Source organism: Neodiprion virginianus, chromosome 6 (assembly GCF_021901495.1).
Source record: "Neodiprion virginianus isolate iyNeoVirg1 chromosome 6, iyNeoVirg1.1, whole genome shotgun sequence".
In the NCBI taxonomy this organism is placed as follows: domain Eukaryota; kingdom Metazoa; phylum Arthropoda; class Insecta; order Hymenoptera; family Diprionidae; genus Neodiprion; species Neodiprion virginianus.
In genome coordinates, this window is record NC_060882.1 from 29,812,836 (window position 1) to 29,835,233 (window position 22,398).

General features: G+C 36.4%; 5 protein-coding genes across 9 annotated transcripts; 4 read left to right on the forward strand and 1 right to left on the reverse strand.

The window, feature by feature from the left end:
- The first annotated feature begins 86 nt into the window (after nucleotides 1–86).
- Nucleotides 87–3,528, forward strand: LOC124307749 (protein krasavietz). The gene is made up of 8 exons (XM_046769778.1): nucleotides 87–243; nucleotides 1,069–1,140; nucleotides 1,438–1,718; nucleotides 1,817–2,121; nucleotides 2,320–2,563; nucleotides 2,681–2,900; nucleotides 3,016–3,178; nucleotides 3,351–3,528. The coding sequence occupies exons 2-7, from the start codon at nucleotides 1,080–1,082 to the stop codon at nucleotides 3,165–3,167; spliced, it is 1,263 nt and encodes a 420-aa protein (XP_046625734.1). The 5' UTR covers nucleotides 87–243; nucleotides 1,069–1,079; the 3' UTR covers nucleotides 3,168–3,178; nucleotides 3,351–3,528.
- A 556-nt stretch (nucleotides 3,529–4,084) lies between these two features.
- Nucleotides 4,085–6,544, reverse strand: LOC124307748 (serine--tRNA ligase, mitochondrial). The gene is made up of 4 exons (XM_046769777.1): nucleotides 6,348–6,544; nucleotides 5,529–6,247; nucleotides 5,279–5,446; nucleotides 4,085–5,209 (listed from the first exon to the last, which is right to left on the reverse strand). Exons 1-4 carry the CDS (start codon nucleotides 6,408–6,410, stop codon nucleotides 4,885–4,887), a joined length of 1,275 nt encoding a protein of 424 aa, XP_046625733.1. The 5' UTR covers nucleotides 6,411–6,544; the 3' UTR covers nucleotides 4,085–4,884.
- LOC124307744 (adhesion G protein-coupled receptor A3) lies at nucleotides 6,260–14,540 on the forward strand. 4 transcript variants are annotated; one of them, XM_046769768.1, is made up of 13 exons: nucleotides 6,260–6,274; nucleotides 7,351–7,571; nucleotides 7,652–7,795; nucleotides 7,884–7,955; nucleotides 8,038–8,109; nucleotides 8,335–8,406; nucleotides 8,500–8,583; nucleotides 8,664–8,990; nucleotides 9,076–9,212; nucleotides 9,319–10,167; nucleotides 10,308–10,548; nucleotides 10,660–10,953; nucleotides 11,073–14,540. In XM_046769768.1, the coding sequence occupies exons 2-13, from the start codon at nucleotides 7,381–7,383 to the stop codon at nucleotides 13,387–13,389; spliced, it is 4,800 nt and encodes a 1,599-aa protein (XP_046625724.1). In that variant the 5' UTR covers nucleotides 6,260–6,274; nucleotides 7,351–7,380; the 3' UTR covers nucleotides 13,390–14,540. The 4 variants fall into 4 exon arrangements, with proteins under 4 accessions (XP_046625724.1, XP_046625722.1, XP_046625723.1 ...); XM_046769766.1 differs by lacking the exon at nucleotides 6,260–6,274 and adding an exon at nucleotides 6,654–6,863; XM_046769767.1 differs by lacking the exon at nucleotides 6,260–6,274 and adding an exon at nucleotides 6,654–6,859.
- A 1,120-nt stretch (nucleotides 14,541–15,660) lies between these two features.
- LOC124307745 (spermine oxidase-like) lies at nucleotides 15,661–19,016 on the forward strand. Its single transcript, XM_046769770.1, has 8 exons — nucleotides 15,661–16,120; nucleotides 16,222–16,483; nucleotides 16,587–16,800; nucleotides 17,004–17,240; nucleotides 17,327–17,446; nucleotides 17,664–17,866; nucleotides 18,030–18,150; nucleotides 18,302–19,016. The coding sequence occupies exons 1-8, from the start codon at nucleotides 15,907–15,909 to the stop codon at nucleotides 18,428–18,430; spliced, it is 1,500 nt and encodes a 499-aa protein (XP_046625726.1). The 5' UTR covers nucleotides 15,661–15,906; the 3' UTR covers nucleotides 18,431–19,016.
- Nucleotides 19,017–19,312: 296 nt separating this feature from the next.
- Nucleotides 19,313–22,386, forward strand: LOC124307747 (spermine oxidase-like). Of its 2 annotated transcripts, XM_046769776.1 has the most exons (9): nucleotides 19,313–19,443; nucleotides 19,554–19,923; nucleotides 20,031–20,292; nucleotides 20,381–20,594; nucleotides 20,794–21,030; nucleotides 21,117–21,236; nucleotides 21,441–21,643; nucleotides 21,772–21,892; nucleotides 22,044–22,386. In XM_046769776.1, the coding sequence occupies exons 2-9, from the start codon at nucleotides 19,725–19,727 to the stop codon at nucleotides 22,170–22,172; spliced, it is 1,485 nt and encodes a 494-aa protein (XP_046625732.1). In that variant the 5' UTR covers nucleotides 19,313–19,443; nucleotides 19,554–19,724; the 3' UTR covers nucleotides 22,173–22,386. The 2 variants fall into 2 exon arrangements, with proteins under 2 accessions (XP_046625732.1, XP_046625731.1); XM_046769775.1 differs by having other exon boundaries at nucleotides 19,313–19,923.
- The last annotated feature ends 12 nt before the right edge of the window (nucleotides 22,387–22,398 follow it).

Below are 22,398 nucleotides of genomic sequence, written 5' to 3' on the forward strand. Positions count from 1 at the left end.
GCCGAGAGTATAAATTTCTTTTCTTAACATATTTCCTCATTTCACTTAATGATAAAACTGCAATGCAGGAACCGAGCCCGTTTTAAGCGATAGTACATTCGTTGTTTTGATTTCCGGTCACACCACACGTAGCCTGTTATTGGACACCCTGTTCCCATTTCGCTGACCCCAACTTACGCAGTCCTCCTTGAAACACCTCACAAGCCTGGAAAGGGGCTGTTCGAAGTTTTTACGTGCATTAAAGTAAGTCAAACCACAATCAAAATTCGTGAATTACTCGCTTTGTTTTCCCTCGAATATTTTCGCCAACCCTACAAGGCGGAACGGCGAGGATGTCGAGGATATGATGACGCGCCTTAACCTCGGAAGTAAAGGCGGCCCAAACGTGGAGGAATGATTGATATCGCATCTCGGGGCACACGCAATCATAACATACATGAACTCGCCCTCTTCTTTATCATTCTCGGCCAATTTCCATCCCAACATATCGCTCTCCCTTCTTCTTATCCTTCACCAACACGGACCTTCGTTATTTACGCCTGCTCATACCAAGGTTAATTCGCAAATCTAACTTTTCCTAATTTTGTTCCACTCCTTTGTTTGGTTCACTCTTGTCAAACTCTCTTTCCACGCAAGAATTTTATCCTCTATTTTTATCCAATGAACTGTACCCAACATTTCAAGGTTCTTTGTCGCCACCTATTCATTTGCTTTCATAATCATAAGTGTTAATTTTGCATACATGTAATTTTCTTCTTAAAATTGTGTTGTGGTTTCCATCAATGATGATAATATGATAATGATGATTACAATTCTCTGAACTTACTTCGATTGCAAATTGTATCGTCGCACTTATGAATGCAACCCAATATTCCCAGAGTGCAATTTTTCTTTTCGTAAGACAGTTTTAGCGACGATTCTCGATTGAAATTTTTGTTTTCAGGTGTAACTTTGTGTCTCCGATAATTTAATCATCATTTTCATTATGTTGACAATCATGAACTCGTCGTAAGCAAGCCAAATGCGAACATGTATCCGCGGTATTTTGAATTTTTATTTTTATTACAGAAGGGAATTGTATGAGTCAGAAAATAGAAAAGCCAGTGCTGTCAGGTCAACGCATAAAGACCAGAAAAAGAGGTATAAAACTATCATCAATAATACTGTTGAATGAACACTATCAAAAGTGTATTAACAAAAACTCATTGTAAATTTAGCAAAACAAAAATAAATCACGAATTTAATAAGTAAATAATACAAATATATTTGAAACTTAAGATCCTAGTATATTGTTAAATGTTGAACGTGATTCTTGGTAAATCGTTTTTGGAGAAATATAACGTGTTTCAAAAAAAATTCATAATAGGCATTGATGTAAAGCTTTTTCATTCAATATTTGTCAATTCAATATCAATTTTTCCCCGCTTTCATATTCAGATGAAAGAGAGAAGTACGACCCGACCGGGTTTCGAGATGCGATTCTTCTTGGATTGGAAAAAGCTGATAATGACTTAGAGGCCATTTCCAAGTATTTGGATGTGGCTGGTTCAAAGCTGGACTACCGCCGGTATGGAGAGGCACTTTTCGACATTTTAATTGCTGGCGGCCTCTTGGTACCAGGAGGCACCATTGCGCAAGATGGGGACAAACCGGTTAAAACCACCGCTTGCGTATTTGAACAACCCGAAGATATGGAGAGCATGAAAAACTTCGAACAGGTTCTTATTTTTTTATCTTCTTAAAGTTCAATTATATAATGGTCGTGCTTTCCCAATTGAATTGATACTTTACCCTGGACCTATTTTCACTTGTACAGGTTTTCATTAAACTGACCCGACGCTACAAATATTTGGAAAAAATGTTCGAAGAAGAGATGAAGAAGGTGTTGGTTTTCATGAAGGGATTTACAGCAATGGAAAGGGTGAAACTAGCCCGAATGACTGCACTCTGGATCTCGAACGGTGCCTGTCCACCAACAGTACTTTCTGTATTAATCAACGAACATCTCGTCAAAGACAACTTGGCTCTCGACTTTTTGATGGAAGTTTGTGTTACTTGGAAACAGGAAAAAGGATTGCCTAGCTTGATGACTGCCCTTAAGCGTGGAGGCATTGAAGGAAGGTGAATCAATTATGCTTAAACGTTCACTCACTAAATTTCGGTAGAAATATCTAGATAATAATAATGATGGACTAGGCGGTCATAAATCCCGAGACTTGTTTTTCAACAAAGGGTAACAGGGAGTTTCAAATCTCGATCTTTATGATCAGTCGGTGACAAAAAACAGTTTCACATTTTTGTATAATTTCGTCATCTTAGGTTGATGGAATTTGTTCCGCCAAATAAAAGGACAGAAGAACACTTTAGATCAGCCTTTGAAGCAGCAGGTTTAGCTGATATTGTCAAGTTACACAAGGCGCAGGCCAGCCAAGAAGCAAAGCGTGATTTACAGCAACTTTTACTTGACGATTTGGCTGACAATCGACCAATCAAGGACATTGTAATTGACCTCAAAGACATGGCAGTAAAGAGCTGCATCCCTGAACATGAAGTCATCGGATTGGTATGCTGAATTCAAAAATTATCCATATTAAACTTTGTGTGCTTGAAAACGCGCAAGAATATTATATACCGTCTCATCAGAACTGTATCGGTTTGAAATATTCGTTACTGTTCACAGATTTGGGGAGTAGTGATGGGTCAAGCCGAATGGAATAAGAAAGAAGAACTTGTTGCCGAACAAGCGCTGAAGCATTTGAAGACCTACACACCGCTGTTCGGTGCATTCACATCCACTGCCAGATCTGAACTAGCTTTGCTACTAAAGGTTCAAGAGTTTTGCTACGAGAACATGAACTTTATGAAAGTCTTCCAAAAGATCGTCTTGCTTTTCTACAAAAGTAAGTTTCCATAGTACTAAGGACAAATTGAAAGTCGTACAAAGCCAATTCGTTAAGTTCTGAAACCCTTTTACTTGACTGCTTAACGATGTCACTTTGTACTTTTTGTTCTCAGCGGATGTAGTGTCGGAAGAAGTGATCTTGAAGTGGTTCAAGGAGGGTCACTCAGTTAAAGGAAAGATGCTGTTTTTGGACCAAATGAAAAAATTCATCGAGTGGCTGCAAAGTGCCGAAGAAGAGTCAGAATCTGGAGAAGAGGAAGATTAAAGTGATTGAAGGTATTTTCAATAAAAACTCAATCACACAATTAAAAACAATAAACGTGATATTTCATCAGCCAAAATATTGAGCAGCTTTTTTTCAATTGCTGCCAAAATCTTCAATTATGGCTGAACGTTTTCACATTTTTGGTGTATCTTTGATGATTTTTTTTTTTGTCATTTGTTTTAGATAAATTGAAACATCATTGCAAGAAAACAGCACGTCAGTATTCTGTTCAACACTTGAAACACTTCGGTGAAGATGAACTAATCGGTGACGGGAATTTTTTTTTTACGTAAAAATTGGCGGTAAAAAATCACCGCAACAGTGCGTCAAAACAAAGGAATAAACTGTTGATACTAGAAAAGAAAAGAAAATTAAATGAATGAACTTAAAATAAACTAATAGGTAAATTTAACCTGGGGAACTATTGTAAATCCGCAATGTTTCTGAATTGTATTACTTTAAGAGGAAATATTTTGTGTTACATTTTTATATCTCCGCTACAAAATATATACAGAATAACAAAAAAAAAAAAACAGCAAAAAAGTATTTGAAAAAAATGACATTATCTTTGTGTGCGTACAATTTTCGGTACCCCGTCTTACTTTGTATAATAACAATAATTGTATTGTTTAGTTTGGAGAAAAATATATTGTCAGGTGATGTTTTATAACAGGAGTTTTGGTCAATTCCTGATTGTAAAGACGGAAAAAAATGAAAATGGCGGAAACGATTGTGATCTTGATTTTTGATTCTTCTATTAGTTCAGATGTTACTTGAATGATCCTCATTCAATATTCGCATGCAATAATTATTTCCCATTTAAATAGCATAAGTATTTCATATCATTCTTCGGCTACGCCATAGCCATGACAAATATACCAAGGATTCAGAACTGCGTACATTTTTTTGATATATAGTGGAAAATGTACTTTAACATCTAGGGTAGTTAATTTAAAGCTCGTTATGCAGGATAAAAACTACGAATTCAAATATCTAAGCCGAGCCTTATTTCAAGGAAATCTATCTTTTTATTTTATCGTCGAGAGAACCGTTTTTTGAATGGAAAAATGTCACTAGGTAACACCCATATGAGTCTTCGGGAAGAATTATACTGTTTCGATTAGCGGAGGTATGCGGAATTCATGACATATAGAAATAGATAAAACAATTTTTAGCAGTTTTGGTAAAATAGAATTTGTACATTCTGCGGATACGAACTTGTAGAATGGATTCATTGAACTTTAACAGCATTTTTAAATAATAAATTCTGATTGAATACAAATACGTAAAATTAAATCTTCATCAATGATACCAGTTAACAGTTACTGTTTGAGTAAACGAACATTACAAGGACAATGTGAATGTTGTATTGTAAGACGGAATACGAGGCATCAATCAATATTTTGGATGTGATTATGAAAATGGGAAACTGTTGGGAACATGTGTTCAATCCTACGTTGTCCATTTTGAGTGAATAAAATATCAAACTAAAATTGTGAGGGAGATTTTCAATCACGTTGCTACTTTGCCAATTCAGCCCGTGTACAGTTTCTTTTTTCCCCATATCTTAAGCACAGCTCAGGTTGTATCATTCATTTTTCGACATAACGTAACTACCGATGAATTTTAATACTGCATTCGCAGCAGAAAAGCGAAGCAGGCGATAAGAATAAAGACCAGGTGATATGAGGTAGTTGGAAACAATTTTTTTATATATTCAGTGTATTTTTGGTTTGTACTTAGCAAATCTCATAGCCGCAACAGGCTGTTGCTCTATAATAGTTTTACCCTTCATAAAGGGTAATAATTTTTCAGGTATCTTAATAATTCCTTCTTCAGTTTGATGCGTTTCACAAAGAGCAATTAACATTCTCGGTATAGCACACGCTGTGCCATTCAATGTATGAACGTGCTCCAATCTGTGATCCGCCGTCTCATATTTGATCCCAAGCCTACGAGATTGATAATCTGTGCAGTTGCTGCAGCTAGATAATTCACCAAAAAGTTTTCGCCCAGGCATCCAACCTTCAATGTCCAATTTCCTACGAAATTCATTCAAATTATACCCTTTCACAACTATCATAGAATCACAATTACGATTTGAAGTATACCTGTAAGCCGGAGCTCCTAATTCGTGAGGAGGCATATCTACGACTTTGAAATGAATCCCCAAACTACTGAACAATTCTTCTTCAATCGACTGAAGTTCGTTTAAAAGCTCGGCGGATTGATGCGGTTGGCAGCAAACAAACATTTCTACCTTTGTAAACTGATGTACCCTACAATAAGATGCTTCGAATGATACGGGATTATGAAAATTGGATTGGAATCGGTATTTTGCCGCATCTATCGACCGCTTACCTATACAATCCTCTCTCTGCAATAATGCTCGAGGCTTCAGCTCGGTAGCACCTGCTGACAGCTGCATACTTAAGAGGCAGATGCTCGAGAGACAATCGAGCACCAGCAAGTTTCCCTGCAATAGCCATCTCCGCAGTTCCAGACAAACTTTGACAATGGCCGTGAGCAGAATCCAAGTAATAGACCTGCGTTCTCGTCCCTTCGACAATCATTCCGCACCGCTCAATGATCTGCGAAGGCAGTATATCAGGTACAGAGATCACCTGAAACTTTCTATTGACGAGTTCACGGAGTGTGTAATAAACCAAAGCCTCCTCAAGCTCGGCGAGATCCCCGAGAAGCATGTAACTTCTGGAACCAGATAATTGTCCCAAGTTTTCTGTACGTATAAGTTTCAAGTTTTTAGCTAGATCCTCAAACTCTTTCGGCTGGTAATTAAAGGTAGGCATAGAACCGCAAGTGTTTAAAACTCTCCCCTCTGGCCCATAATCAGAGACACGAGGATCTGTTTGATTTGGTATTTTTCCAAGCTCTATATCCAACAATTCCCTAGAGGCTGATGTTTCAAGCAGTTGATGAACCTTGTCAATGTCGCCGATACCTTTTCTTTGCTTTATGTTCTCAGCAATATATTTCCGATTACCCACATCGCACAAGTAGTCAATATCGTACTCCGGTTGTGGTAATTCTAGATTCACTTTAGGCGCTGAGGTAACGGTCTAAGGCAAACGATAAATGAATGGAAAGTAAGTTACATACTATCAGGTTAGTCCAGTTACGTAGAGAAATTTTCAAAGGTTAGGAAGTTCGATGATGTACCTTAGCGTCCGTACAAAGCGATCTGTATTTGTATAAATTAGCTAACCGTCTACTGAAATTCATATTCAATCGCGTTGTCGTACTTCTATCAATAATCGGCAGTGTGAAGAAAATCGGTGATCATCCTTCGACCGACTTCTTTCACTCAGGAATTTACTGTCGGCTGCTGCAGCTTTTCTTTCATCCCTACAGGAAAAACAACGACAAAAACCTCAAAATCGTACTTGATTGGGCGCAGGCGCCGAGCTTGAGACAGGAAACTCTCTTCCAATAAACGAGGGACGAAAGAAAGCCTGCAACAACGGTGCCAATTGGGTCTTGGCATGTAGTACATTTTTACCTTGGTCTTGTTTTGGTATGAGAAATAATCCGGTAACGAACGGTAACGTGTTTAATTAATTGATGCCGCTATTTAGCATGGCTGTCGGTGGAAAAGTTACTTCATCGAAGGGCCTCAATTACGGTAAATTCATCACGATGTGAGATAATACGACGCTCGGCGATATCCGTATGTAGGTACGAACAAGTTTCGTTGTTATTCTTGTATTTTATTGTCACTATCTCATCAGCTCATCCCTTTCACCAATGAGTTCACAAACAACAATCGTTTGCTTCTTTTTTTTCGCGTCATCGATTGCCGCTTTCAAATCCTCTTCCGTTATAACTTTCATCCTAGAATGTTATCTCGATAACTTGCATCACGCATATAGGTGAATGCTCATCTTAGATAGTGCATTTTTCCATACTCGTAAACAAACCCTTTGTCAGATTTACTTCTCAATTTTTAAGACTCTATCGGCGTTGTATGACACTGTGCTTTAGTTGGTCGCTTCTTCCCTTCATTGAACTTTAAACTCATTCTTTCCGAATTACATATTTTGAAAATGTATGGTAAAACATTTAAATCTCATTCCAATTGATGTATCCCGTTGCTGAGAATTTTCTATTTACATAATTAAAAAATTTAAATTCTTTTCTCAAATTTGTGTTGTTTCGAACGCAGCTTCATAAAGACTCTTGGAGCTCCGCGACAATGAGAGCTGTACTTCTACTATGGATTTTGTTTCAAACGTTTGAATTCATCGGTAGTTACGACTGCCCGCAAAAATGTAAATGCAGAAAAACCGGTGCACAAGCGGAGTGGTTGAAGGCGAGATGCGTCGGTGCAATTGAAGATATAAAGGATGTTGACATCAATGCAGTTAGCGTGGCGCTTTTCCAGCTGTAATACTTAGTAAATTATTTTCAAACTACTTCAATTATTGAGCAATTTGTTAAATAGATCTGTTTACTTTTTAATGCAGAGATCTGAGCAAAAATGAAATCTATCTGATACAATCTGGAGTATTCAGAAATTTAACCAACCTGCGCCGCCTGAATTTATCATCGAATAAAATTAGCTTTTTAGAAGAAGAAGCTTTTGGAGGGCTGCAAAGTCTTGAAAGACTGTGAGTCATTTTAATTCCTATTTGTTATTAAATATGAAAAGAGTTTGTGAAGATTTTCATTGTTTTTTTTTTTTTGCTTCTCTTGCAGAGATTTGAGTAAGAATAACATTACCACTATTGATACCCATGCCTTCAGACAATTGACTCGACTCAAAAGGCTGTAAGTAAAACGAATTCTCAACATTGCAATAATATATTATGTATTTTATTATAATCGTATGTTTTTTGCTTTCTTTTACCAGCGATTTATCAGCGAATATTATAAGCGCCTTGGATACAACTTTATTTCATGATTTGCTGGTTTTAGATCGTCTGTAAGTTCATTTATTTTAGCTACTTTGCATCTCTTATTTCTGCTAGGTATGCAACTCTGTTTTGTTCAACCAATACTAAATTCTTTATGCATTTTGCAAAAGTGATCTGGCTGTATGTGAATATTCGTATACTTAAAGTTTGAAATAATCTAAATTCTCATACTTTTGTCATTCTTGGATTTTATTGGATCAAAAAAAATGTAGTAACATGTCCTTGTATTCTAGCAAACTCAATCAAAATGATTTGACTACTTTGAAGGATGGTACATTTCATGGGCTCAATTCTTTGACGCAATTGTAAGACTTGGAAAGTTATTTTTTCTCATTATCAGCACAGTTTTCATCGTAGATACAACATAAAGACGTTAAATCTTTTATGATTCTATTTAGGGATTTATCCGGTAACCCATGGGTGTGCGATTGCGGTATTTACTGGTTCAGTAACTGGATCCGGAATTCATCTATTAACTTAAGGTAATTAGACAATTCTGTTGTTTTTATAATCTTCCGATGCTCAAGGAGTTTAATAATTGATGTTTATATACTCTTCGCAGCCCAACACCAAAATGTTCCAGTCCAGATAATCTGAAGGGTCAACCAATGAAAAAATTAAGAGTTTCGGAGGAAATTCAGTGCCAGTTGGCTACACCGACAATTGAAATGATCCCTGATCAAAACCAAGTGGTGTTTGCCGGTGATTCGATACACTTAAAGTGTCGGGCTCCTGGCATAACAGAGGATAAAACAGCCAAGTTGAATTGGTTATGGAATCCAAACGCGACCGATATCGTTGACAATATAAATTATACAGATCCTCGAACATCTTTACCTAATATTACAATTGAGAACAGACATTTGACAGATAGTGGAATAGTGGACAGGTAAATATTTCAATCTAATGTCTCCTCACTCCTGTCTATAGATGGTGAGTTTTCTATTAACCAGAGCTCTTATCTTGCCACTTAGCTTACTTAGCATCATTCCAGTCAAAGAAGAGCACAATGGTCAATGGAATTGTCAATTAGTATCTCTGCACAGAAACAAATCAAAAACTATCAATATGATAGTCATTTCTGAGAACACTCGTTACTGTCCACTAGCAGGTAATATGATGGAATTATTATTTCAAAGAGCTTTTACTTCGTATGCCTTAAGATATAAAATTTTTGAGTGGTAAAATTGATTTAACACACTTTTTCATTCCACTAGCTACTAGAAACAACAAAGGCGTTTATGCTTGGCCCAGAACTGTGATTGGTTGGAAAGTAGAACTACCTTGCGAAGGTAATCGGTTATCAGGTCCGATGCAAGTATCTCTAAAAGCGTCGTACCGCTGTAACAAAACCGGACAGTGGGAAAATCTGAACACAGAATCCTGTCCATACGTATCTCACACAACGAAAGTACTGGAACAATTTTCAAAAGTAAATTTGTCACTGACAAAAGGTAGTCTATTGGAGACAGCCAAAAGTTTCAAGAACTATACGATGGATAGCAGAAAATTGACCGATCCTGTAGAAATCAATTTTATAACACTGACAATTGAGAACTATCTCCATTTTTTAGTACAAGAGAAAGAACTTTGTCCTATCCTCATAGAAATTGTGAACGTTGTTATGAAGTTACCGAAAGAAATGTTAAAAATTGCTGAAGTCAACTATGGCTCGTGTACAAGATTAATCAAAGCTGTTGAAACTGTGATCGAATTTACGCCTTCTATACAATCTCATAAGAAAAATATGGCTCTTGAGGAGTTTAGAGTAAGACGTGAAACTTTCACTGGTTTAACTTGTACTTGGTACAGCAGTAGCGTCTTAGCAAGAGATTCCGATACAAGACTGTTACACTGCGCTACCAATAATAAGACTGCATTGATTAATACAAAGGACAAAGTTGTCGAAGCATCGATCCAGCTACCTTCAACCTTGCTGCGTCATCTGGATGTTACTGTTGCTCACCAGCTTATGATTTCAATGTACAGTGATAACAGACTATTTCCAATAGCTACAGAAGATAGTAACATGGATATTTCATCCTGCGTCATCGGTAGCAAATTAAGTAAGTTACAAGAATAATTCCAACCAGGATGTTGACAAGATTTGCTTCGTAAATTTCCTTTTTAAACTATTCCTGCCTGCTTGCTTGCAAAAATTAGAAATATCAAAAATAATTGAAGGAAATATTTTACCAATTTCCAGTTGGCGTGCAAGTAGCTAATCTAACAGAGCCGGTGTATGTCACGTTAAAAGCACCGATTTATCACTATTCCGGTAGTCAACCGAGGCCGGTAGTTTGGGATTCGGGAGATTCCAAAGGATGGACCAGTGACGGATGTCATTTATCGTACCTGGTAAATAATCTTATAGTGTTCCATTGCAACCGGTTAGGATACTATGGGCTTCTACAAGATACCAGTTTTCTCAAAGAGGAAACAGCAAGGTAAATGAATCATTTCGATACTTGCGCAATACACCATAGACTGGAAGTCGCTTGTATTCTCCACTAATGACGAATTGATTCTCAGATGAAATTATTTATGATTATTTGTAGCATGGCGAGAGCAAAATTCAGATATTCTCATCCAGCAATTTATGTTGGGAGTTTCATTGCTACAATATGCTTGACATGCGCATGTATCACCTATATGGTTTGCCATGCGTCAATTCTGATGCCAAAAAAAGTGAAACACTGTTTGGTCAATACATGGGTTGCGATGGTTCTCTTGTGCCTCCTTTACACTGTCGGGATTCAACAGACTGAAAATATTTACATTTGCCAGAGTATAGGATTAACTCTGCACTATCTATCCCTGTGTAGTTTACTGTGGATGTCTGTTTCTGCTAGGTAAGCATCTTAAACACTAAACTAGTCAAAAAGGAAAAGATGTATTGTTCTGTCGATAACGTCATTCAATATTACTGTCCAACTATACGAGCTCATGATCGTTTGCAATACGTTTCCAGCAACATGTATAAAAGACTGTCGAAATCTGATGTGGATGTTATACCAGAAGACGAGCTGCCGGATCAACCGATACAGAAACCCTTGCTCGGTCTTTACTTGGTCGGATGGGGAATCGCGCTCATAATTTGTGGAATCTCGGGAGCCATAAACCTGCGGGAATACGCGAGTTATAATCATTGTTTTTTATCCTCTGGCCCAGCGCTAGCAGCTTTGTTTGTTCCTGCATTAATTTTAGTAATTTATCTGATAATATTTCACCTGTTAATACGATGCGCAATCAGAAATATTGATTTGAATGCTCAACTATCCGAAGGTACTCAAGCCACTGAAAATATGGACTTAGAATTACTTGAACCAAACGTAAACGCTCCAGGCGACAGAAATAGTCTGCATAGTACGCAAACAGTGTCTTCCGAAGTTGAAGATTTGGAGCATTCTCAAATAACGCAGCTCAAGGGACAAGTAGTCGTTTTAATTTTATATTTAATTACGTGGCTCTTGGCTGCTTCTGCTCTAACAAGGCCTCTGATTCCTTACATAACTCACGAAAAAACTATACTTAGTATTATGTATGCAATTTCAGCCAGTAGCTTAGGATTATTTATTCTTTTCTTTTATGGCATAGCTCGGAGTGATGTACGATTTCAGTGGCTAAGAATGCGTTGCTGGCTTAAAAAGAAAAAGAACAGGTGTTGCAGGACTAGAAGTGTATCCGACACTCATCCGGTGATACCGACTCAGCCGCTAGTACAATCATTAGCCCCGGTATCTAATTCTCAAGCTACTCAAGTAATATCGGACACTAATTCAAATAACTCATCGAGGCATACAAATAAATCTCGTAATTCAAACTTGACAAGAGCTGTTGATCTCAACGCAATGGATGCCACGACTGCCGCTAAGATAGCTAACGTTAATTTAGTTGTCCTACACAGGCAACAATACAGGTCTAACAATTCAGTGACTACATACACTGAGCCAACCCTGGCATCGGTAGAGATGTTTTACAACCCTCACCAAAGCGGCGTGGCACGAAAGTTCTTTAAGAAGCAAAGAAGGCATATGAAGAATAATAATTTGGGTCCCAGAAAACAGGGTGATGGAGGTGCTACTAGCGACGGTGGCAGTTGTATTTCTGTACCAAGACCTACCAGGTTAGAATCTAATATTGAAAAAAATATATTCAGTACGAGTGCCAAAGTGAATAACACGAATATTCACGTTGAGGTGAATCCAGTAAATGGCATCAAAAACGTCAACATTCTGTCCGATAGCGGGGGCAGTGTTTCGGAAGAACGTAATATGCCAATGCGCTTTATCATCGGACAAGAAAATTTTATACAAAATACAAAAAGATTAAACAGTGATTTTGACAGTGGAGCAATTTCACCTCGAAACAGTTCTCGACATAAACAGCTATACACAAATACCAGTTTGAACAATTCTGACGGTGACAGCAAAGTCGAGACGGAAAAGCACCTAAGAAACGTCTCTCAGCAGTGTAGCCTAGAGTATAGTTCAGAAATTGAATCTATACAGCTAACGAGCGAACGGAGCGATCACAATCTACCTGAAATTGGCGAAACACCTGAACAAACAGATCAAAATTTTCATTGCTCGAGTGCTAATGAAATGAGCGACTTGGACGAACATCACATTAACTCCCAATTTGAAATGCCAAAAAAATTATCCTATTCAAACAGCTTGTATTGCTTGCCAATAGATCATCTTATCGAGGCAAGAAATTATCGGAGATCATTAAACGACATCGCTTCCACAACAAGTTCCAGACGTTGCGAGAATGAATACTCTAGACCTTCATTGATGGATCTACAAAGTCTCACTAGTTCTCATCTGTATGATCAAGTTCATAATTCTCAACAGATGATCGACAGATCGCAGCAATCTCTTGTTCAGGAAAATAGCTTGACAAGCGAAAATACTTATACACAAGACCAAGATGGACAGACTTACGCTACTTCTTTGATGAATGTAACCAACGAACATGAGTTCAGACCTTTGACACATCTGCGTCAGCACAACTTAGATGAGAGAAGTAGCCTGCGTAGGTCACAGCATAAAGGGCAAGACTATTTGGGGAAGGAATTCAATTCCCTCAATGATTTGACATTTCTTGACAACTCAATATCTTCTGACGTCTTGAGGTCTTCACAAGCAAAGGATAGCACAAAGGTTTGTGAGAAAGAGGGCGATTATAGAAATGGTCAAGGCTACGTCATTTCGAATACCGACGATGAAGTATACTCTGAAAATTCTTCACTCTCGGGAAACATCAAAAAGGAAACGAGCGTTTAGAGTTTGATGAAGATGGCGGTTAAATTTTTGAGAATAAACAATTAATGGAAACAATTTAGTGCAGGAAGTGAATGTGATAAATTATTGCTTGATATGTAGCCAAATATATTTTCAAAAGTAGTTAATATGTTGTTCCAAAATATTAATGTGCCTCAATTATATGCAAAAGAATGAAATGCCGTTAATTAGATTCTTTGGAATCTGTCATATTCAAATTTTATTAAACTTCATAGTATTGAAACTGTGAATACGTAAAAAGTGTTGTGATTAGTTAAATCGATGGTTTCTATTGGTTGCAAATTCAATACGGTACTCTGCCTGGGTTTCGTAAATACGTTTAAGATAATCAATGATTCAAATACGAATTTCACTCTGAACTATCATTCATGGAAAACTAGTTCGCCTTTTTTAAGTCTTGGGGAATTAGATTTTAAGACCTAGTATTTCCTGCACTGATATCATATACAGACAACTTGAAAAATGAACCTTGTATATTATCTGAAGAATCTTCCAATAATGTGCCACAACATTGGTAAGAAATCGATGTGTGATTCTACGATTGAAAATCATAGTATTATTTATAAACATTATACTTCAAGAGACTTTTTGTATCATGTACCAATTGTATTGACTTGTTTGCCAATTTTCTGCTAGTTTTTTTTTTTTTACTAAATGTTTTTCAATTTCTCTTCTGTATGTATTTATTTCCAGAAAAAGATATATTGTATATAACAAATAACAAGACTTCCAAATTTATTGGCAACTATTTTCTTAACATTTTAGCAGAACTAAATATAACATACCTAGTTATAGTTTTGTTTTTCTTTGTAAGCTGCATTTATAGTTGTTTAAGACAAATTGCCATGTTAATCTAAATTCGATGGAAAAAAAAACCGAACTGTTATAATTTTTTTATCTGAAACTACAAAACGATCTCAAAACATTAAATCTCACATCATATTAACTTCTATTGAACAATGAAGACAAATCGCACTGATTAAAGTTTAACATTAAGTAGTGATCTGGCAATTCATTGTCAAGTTTTTTAATTTTTAACTTCATTATTCATTCATGTACTTTGATTTAGGCGCGCAAGCGACACGCAGCTAATTGTCTCTCTATTAAAAAATAAATAAAAAATACTCAATGTACGTAAAAGCTTATATTATACAACCTCACATATCCTGCTTTTAGTCACATTAGACGCAGATATTGTAAATAATTTGTACTTTTCAAATAAATGATTTTACCTTGATTGTAAACAAGGATTTTTATTTTTTATGAATTTGCCTAAAAAATAATCTTCTCCTCTGTGAGAAATATTCATATATTCCAGACGTTGGCTCCGTTTCATCAGGAAATTATAATTAGTTTTCCCCTATGGTAATTTGCTGTTATACTTATCCTGATTTCTCATAGGAAGCGGTAACTATCAATACAAAGTTCGAACAGGTTGAATGGGAATTTGTCACAGCGTCATATGCCGAGGAATCTCAATATGCCAATTACTACTGCCAATTATTTCTCAGATAAACCTGGCTCACACGGTGCCGAGAGTAATGAACAAGTATCGTCGAGTTAGAGGTAGCAAATTCTAATAACACATTGAATTCTAATTAAATGAAATGAAGTGCTGGATTCAGTCTTTGAAGGTCAATGTAGAAAGATTAAGTTACCACCAACTGTTTGATTTCAAATGCAATCTTTGAAGCCATCTTTCACGCGCAATGCAAAATAGGAGTCGAACGTACTTTCTATTATTGTGGCTTGCATACCTTACGATCCGAATTCTCTGCCGTATCATTAGGTATTAGTTGACTTCATAACAAACACTGATTAATTACGGCCAATTTGTTGGAAGCGTGCAAATTCTACCATAAGAAAAATAGAACAATATCATTCAATACCAATTGGACTAGAGATACTTTGTTCGCTACTCGTTTAATTCCACTTGATAAATAACGACTATTAGCAAATTTCGGAATAATTCAACCTAATTTGAGGACTATGCATACACATACACGTATTCTAGTCGAGTACTATAAAATGTGTTCAATTTCTGTAGCGGCATATTCAAACCTTATCTTCACATGTCAAAAATATTGATATTCTGCTGAGCAATTACAAAGATGAAACACTCATATTCATAATCTTCGACCTTAGACTTGATGTTATGTAATATGTGATGTGGGCAATCTTGAATCGGGTATCTTTCTCACTAAGACTTTTCAAAAAAATGCCTGCCCCCAACTATTCCTCTGACCAAGGTTATCGTTTCAACCCCACTGCTGTGTTTCGAGGCATAATGGAATTACAACGATGAAAACGTCAACAGCGGGACTTTTACTGTAAATGTGCAGCTGACACTATTCGCTGATTTGTCGGTGATAGTCTGTTGAGAACTAGAAATCTGAATACGTGTAACAAAAGAGCAACATAAGTAGATGCTAATAATAAATTGTTGGACTGTATTTGGTTGTAATTTTGAATCACTTTCCCCATTTTATTATTCGAAAAATGGGCAATGTGATTATACATCGGCTCTATAATGTAGCACTAATTGTATGTCTAATACATTTAACGCTAGGGGATCAACCAAAGATTGTTATCATTGGTGCCGGTCCTGCTGGTATAGCAGCTGCATCAAAGCTTTACGAACATGGTTTCCGCAATCTCACCATTTTGGAAGCTGAGAGTAGAATTGGTGGTAGAGTATATACCACATGGTTCGGTAAGTATTTGTTAAACGTTAAATTAACTTATAACTGAGCCGTATTGATTGATGTGAAACAATATTGGAAGGATAAAAATTGAAGAATTGACTGTTTTCAGATGAAAGCTGGGTAGACCTTGGTGGTCAATCTGTTCATGGAGAAACAGGTAACATAGTCTTTCAAATAGCTTCGCCACTTGGGCTTTTGGAAGTTCCAGATGGAAACGGCGGGCTTGATTTCAACATTCATGATTCGAAAGGTTCACAGCTCCCTGTGGATATTGCTGATGATTTACTTGAATTGTATTTGAATGTATCAGCTATTGCAGAGAAAGCCTTGGAGGGAAACAACGGCTCTATGGGAGATTTTTTTGCACCAGAGTAAATGTTTGCAGTACTGTAGAATAATTTTGAATCAGATTTGGAGATTATTTGATATTATCTATCCTCATCGTTGGGTGATATTTGTTTTTTTTTTACCTAGATTTAGTAGGGAGCTGCTAAAATACCAAACATTCAATGAGACCGTTGTGAAGGGGTTAATAAAGATGTTTGAGGGTTTAACAATATCGACAGACAGTGCGGATAACTGGAATAATATTTCGGCGAAAAACTTTGTTGGATATGCGGATTGCCCGGGAAGTGAAATCGTCAACTGGAAGGACAGAGGATATGGAACTATACTTGATATATTAATGGTAAACCGATTGCGATTACATGTATTTGACTGATTCTACAAAGAAAGATGGATTGGTTGACTTTCAACCCTATCATTTCATTTGAATTAAAACAGTTTCAACAGCAAAATTTTGCAAGATATTGAGTTCAAAATATAGGTATACTTGTAAAGCATTTATAAACTTTACGATGGTTTTCAATAACTTTTTCATATACATTCCAGAAAAAATATCCAAACCCTGAAGAAGAACTTCCAATTATGAACAACACCTTGTTGAATTCGGAAGTGATCAACGTTAATTATAACGCAACAGACAAAAAGGTTTTAATTGAAACGAGCAATGAGCAAAAGTACACGGCGGATCACGTTATCGTAACACCATCATTAGGCGTACTGAAGGAACAATACGAAACTTTATTTACACCGCAATTACCAGAATCTAAAGTGAAAACTATCAAAGTGAATAATGCTGTATTGCCAAATTATTTCAATTCTTGAAGCCGTTTATTGCACGGAGACAGCTAATATTCTTCGACTGCTTTCAGGGCCTATCGATGGGATCTGCTGCTAAGATTTATTTTGCTTTTAAGGAACCATGGTGGCCCGCCAACCGTAGCTTAGTTCTCTTGTGGGATGAAACGGACAGACGAGAGTATGAGAATGATGTAAGTAATGAGAACTTTATAGAATCTGTAATTCATCAAACGAAGCCTACCTCTTAACACTCCTCTATCAACTACTATACTGTGTCTTACTACTGAAAATTGTTGGGAATTGTAAGGTTTCTAACGCTACTTTTGGAATAAACTTGTGCAACGTCTCAGCCAATACAAAATATTGGAGAATATTCACTTGTTGTTACATGTATGAAATTTATGACAGCCGAGTAAGAAATGGTTGTTGGATTTGATTTCCTTTACTGTGGTACCGCACAGACCACGACTATTACGTGCTTGGATTAACGGAGCTGGAGCCCGATACATGGAAACATTACCTGAAAGTCAAGCTTTTGACGATGCATTTGCGTTGCTTGATAAATTTTTCGGAAAGTCGTATAATATCACCAAACCTACTGGGCATTTGCGGTAAGTTAGTTCTATCGCTAATGAAAATAGTATTGTTTGCACTGATCTGTATAAAATTTTTTATCAACAATTAAATTTCAACATCAGTTTGATTTAAATATATTTACGGGTATACATTACATATTCAAGTCATATACAGACTAATTTTTTGAATAAATTCTAGGACTAATTGGAACACCAATAAACACTTCCGAGGCGCATACAGTTTCAGAAGTATGGAATCTGAGAGAGCTGACGTTTGGGCAAATGAATTAGCAGCACCATTGCTACTTGACGGCAAACCAGTGAGTATAAAACGACCTTGTGCTTGTAAAGATAAAATAAATGTATGCAAATATTTTTAATTTCCATTATGAGTTTCAAACAAACGTACGTTGAAACAGCTGGTAACAAGTGCATAATTGGCGTATCTCAAATAGTTTGTTTTCCTTCCAGATAGTCATGTTTGCAGGAGAGGCAACCAATAGTCAGCACTGGTCAACTGTTCATGGAGCAATAGACTCTGGTTTTCGTGAAGCAGACAGACTTATAGAATTATATAACACGAAGAATCTGTCAAAATGATAAGAATATTTTGTATGTAGCACATATATTTCTCTCAACAAAAATGTATGCTCAGAAATCGGTTATTCGCTCTCCAATTCAGATTTTTTATCTATCAGCTTCCTGTCAGCATTGCTCTCGGGAAAAAGATATATTGTATGTAACAAATGACTGAACTTCTAAATTTTTGAACAGTTATCTTCTTGACATCCAAATCGGGCTTATATATCGTGATATTTATATACCAAATTTCGTTTCTTTCGACGAAGTCATATATGTGTTCTCATTTCTCAATTTCTGAAGCCAAAATGCTGTAGGAATCTAACTAAAAATTTTCAACTGTCAATATTTTTATTGTTCGTATCCATAAAATGACCTCGAAATACGAATCTGTATTTTGCAAATCCATTATGCGTACATTTACTTTGGTTTACTTTTGAGAATGACGTGCAGTCAATTTTCTCTGAACTATTTGGATAAAGATAGATTCAATGTTTGTAGAAACTTATAGTACATTGATCATGTATCCTTTTTCAGTCACGTCACATGCAGATGATAATATCCACAGTTTGTACTTTGTTCATAAATAAAATGAATCCAATTGTGAGTCAAACTTTCTTTTTTCAATCAAATTACTTCAAAAATATTGTTTCTTATCCTCTTCAATGAATATTCTAAACTTTGATTCTGTGCAATTAGCAAATCAGAAGTAACTCCTTTGGCGAAAATTCCCATTTTATCCTTTTCAAATTCTTGAGAAGCCCATATTAATGCAAAGAAAACTGGATGAAATCAAGAGAGAATTTGCAGCAGTATCATAGGCTAAAGAGTCTCAATTGATCCATTGCTGCAGCCAATTATTTGATTGATAGTTAAGAGTATTGCAGTGAAGAAGCAGTGCCCTTGTAATAGTACAGGGATTACATAACGAGAGTTAGGAGGTCTGTGATAACAGATTTTAAAAATGTACTAAATCTCATCAAAAGGGGCAAAGTTCAGTCTTGATTTATTGAAGCTGAATGGCAAGGGGGCAAGTGATTATTAGTTCTGATTTTATTTAAAACGCTATCTTTGGACCTATTTTTTTTCAACTCGTAAATTTACAATTTCGTTTATTTACCCTACGGCTATTAATTATTCACAGTGCTATCTATGGAACGTAAACTCTATAACATTCTTCAATCAATCGCGGTCGTCTGTTGAACTTCTACTGCATCAACAAGAAAAGAACCATATTACTAAATAGCGATACCGCTCTGCTTACTTATTACAGTAATTATTTGAGTCAACTCGTTTAATACAACGTGATAAAACAATGTGGTGGCTCTACACTGCACTAGGATTCGTATATCTGCTACATTTTACAACAGCGGAGGAACCAAAGATTGTTATAATTGGAGCTGGAGCTTCTGGCATTGCAGCTGCATCAAAGCTTTACGAACATGGTTTTCAAGATGTGATCATTTTAGAAGCTGAGAATAGAATTGGTGGACGGGTATATACTACATGGTTCGGTAAGTATTAATCCAGGTTGAAACTGACTTGCAATTTATTGACAGACGGTCATTGAATGTGTTTGAGCATTGGTGGACGAAGATTCAGAAACTTCTATGGTTTTCAGATGAAAGCTGGGTTGATCTTGGAGGTCAATGGGTTCACGGAGAAACAGGCAATGCAGCTTTCAAGTTAGCTGCTCCTCTCGAGCTTTTAGAAGCTTCAGGGGAAAAAAATTGGGTGGAATTCGACATTCACAATTCGAAAGGCGTTCGGTTACCCCTTGACCTCAGCCAAAATTTAATGGCATTGCTCACGAATGTATCTGGTGAAGCTAACGAAGCTCTGGCAGGAAATAATGGTTCCGTTGCAGATTTTTTTACAGCAAAGTAAATATTCAGATTGCTCTAAAATAATTTTCGTTTAGTAATATTTATTTGATATTTCGAATCCTTATGATCGTTTTTTTAAACCTAGATTCAATATCGAGTTGCAAAAATACCCAACATTCAATGAGACCCTTGTGAAGGAGGTGCTGAAAATGTTTGAGGGTTTGACAATAGCGACGGACAGTTCAGATAACTGGACTGATATTTCTGCAACAGGCTATACAGCATATCAAGACTACCCTGGAAGTAACATTGTCAACTGGAAAGACAGGGGATATGGAACAATACTTGACGTATTAATGGTAAACTAATTGAACTTATGTGAATTTGATCGAGAACTTCAGTGGAGAGAAATTGATTGGTGTTCAACCGCACAATATCGTCTCAAACACATTAGCTATCTGAAAAAAATTCTGCAGGATATTCAGTTGTTAATACGTACTTGTATAGCATGCAGAACCTTCTTAAAAGTTTTCAATAACTTTTTCACATACATTACAGAAAAAATATCCAAACCCTGAAGAAGAACTTCCAATTATGAACAACACCTTGTTGAATTCGGAAGTGGTCAACGTTAATTATAACGCAACAGACAAAAAGGTTTTGATTGAAACGAGCAATGGGCAAAAGTACACAGCAGATCACGTTATCGTAACACCATCATTAGGCGTACTGAAGGAACAATACGAAACTTTATTTACACCGCAATTACCAGAATCTAAAGTGAAAACTATCAAAGTAAATAATGCTATATTGCCCTATTACTTCATTTCTTGAAGCTATTTACTGCAAGGAAATAGCTGAAATTCTTTAATTGTTTTTAGGGCCTATCGATGGGATCTGCTGCTAAGATTTATCTCTCCTTTGAAGCACCATGGTGGTCTAGTAATCGTGATCTAATTCTTTTGTGGGATGAAATGGACAGGCAAGAGTATGAAAACGATGTACGTAGTAAAGAATCTTTGCAATGTATAGTTCATTATATAAAACCCACTTCTCGCAATGTATTACTCTCTTAAGCTAGTGTCAGAATACGTCGGTAAGTTTTATGAGCTTTTTTTTGTGACTAATTTGTGCAATTATTCAGCTGATATAGAATACTAAAATGTTTCTATTTAGTATTGAATATTGCATAAATGTTGTTACAGCCAAGTAAGAAATGGTTGCTGGATTTGATTGGGTTTTTCACGGTAGCCCATAGACCACGAATGTTATGTGCTTGGATCAACGGAGCAGGAGCTAGATACATGGAAGCCTTGCCTGAAAATCAAGCTTTTAACGAAGCATTTACTTTGCTCAATAAGTTTTTTGGAAACTCGTACAATATCACAAGACCAACTGCGTATTTGCGGTGAGTCAGTTCTGCCGTTCATGAAAGTTGTCACTGTTTAACTAAATGTCAAAGTCACTATGATTTAAATATAGATGTATATATTATGTGGTCGAGTCACACAAACTAATTTTTTCAATACATTTTAGGACTAATTGGAGTAACAACAAACATTTCCGAGGAGCGTACAGTTTCAGAAGTGTGGAATCTCAGAGATCTGGTGTTTGGGCGAATGAATTAGCAGCCCCATTACTAGTTGATGGCAAGCCAGTGAGTATAAAATGACCTTGTACTTGTAAAGATCGAACAAATGTATGCAGATATTTTTAATTTCCATCATAAATTTTAAACAACCATACGTTGAAACAGCTGCTAACAAGTGCACGATTTGTGCCTCTGAAATAGTTTGTTTCTCTTCCAGATAGTCATGTTCGCAGGAGAGGCCACCAATAGTCAACGCTGGGCAAGTGTTGACGGAGCGATAGACACTGGTTTTCGTGAAGCAGACAGACTCATCGAGTTATATAACACTAAGAATCCATCACAATGATGGGACATTTTGGATGTAGTTTAACGTAAATGCTTTAGTAAGTTGTGAAAATTACTGTATTATTGAGTAAAAAAGAAATTTGATTTGTATTGTTGAAGAAAAAGCTAATATTTGGGCAGGATAATTAGCCTCCCACTGGTCATCGATGAAAAATTAGCATATAAAACTGGATTCTATAATAATTATCGTGCAAGTATACATATATTTGAAATGATCGGTTGACTTT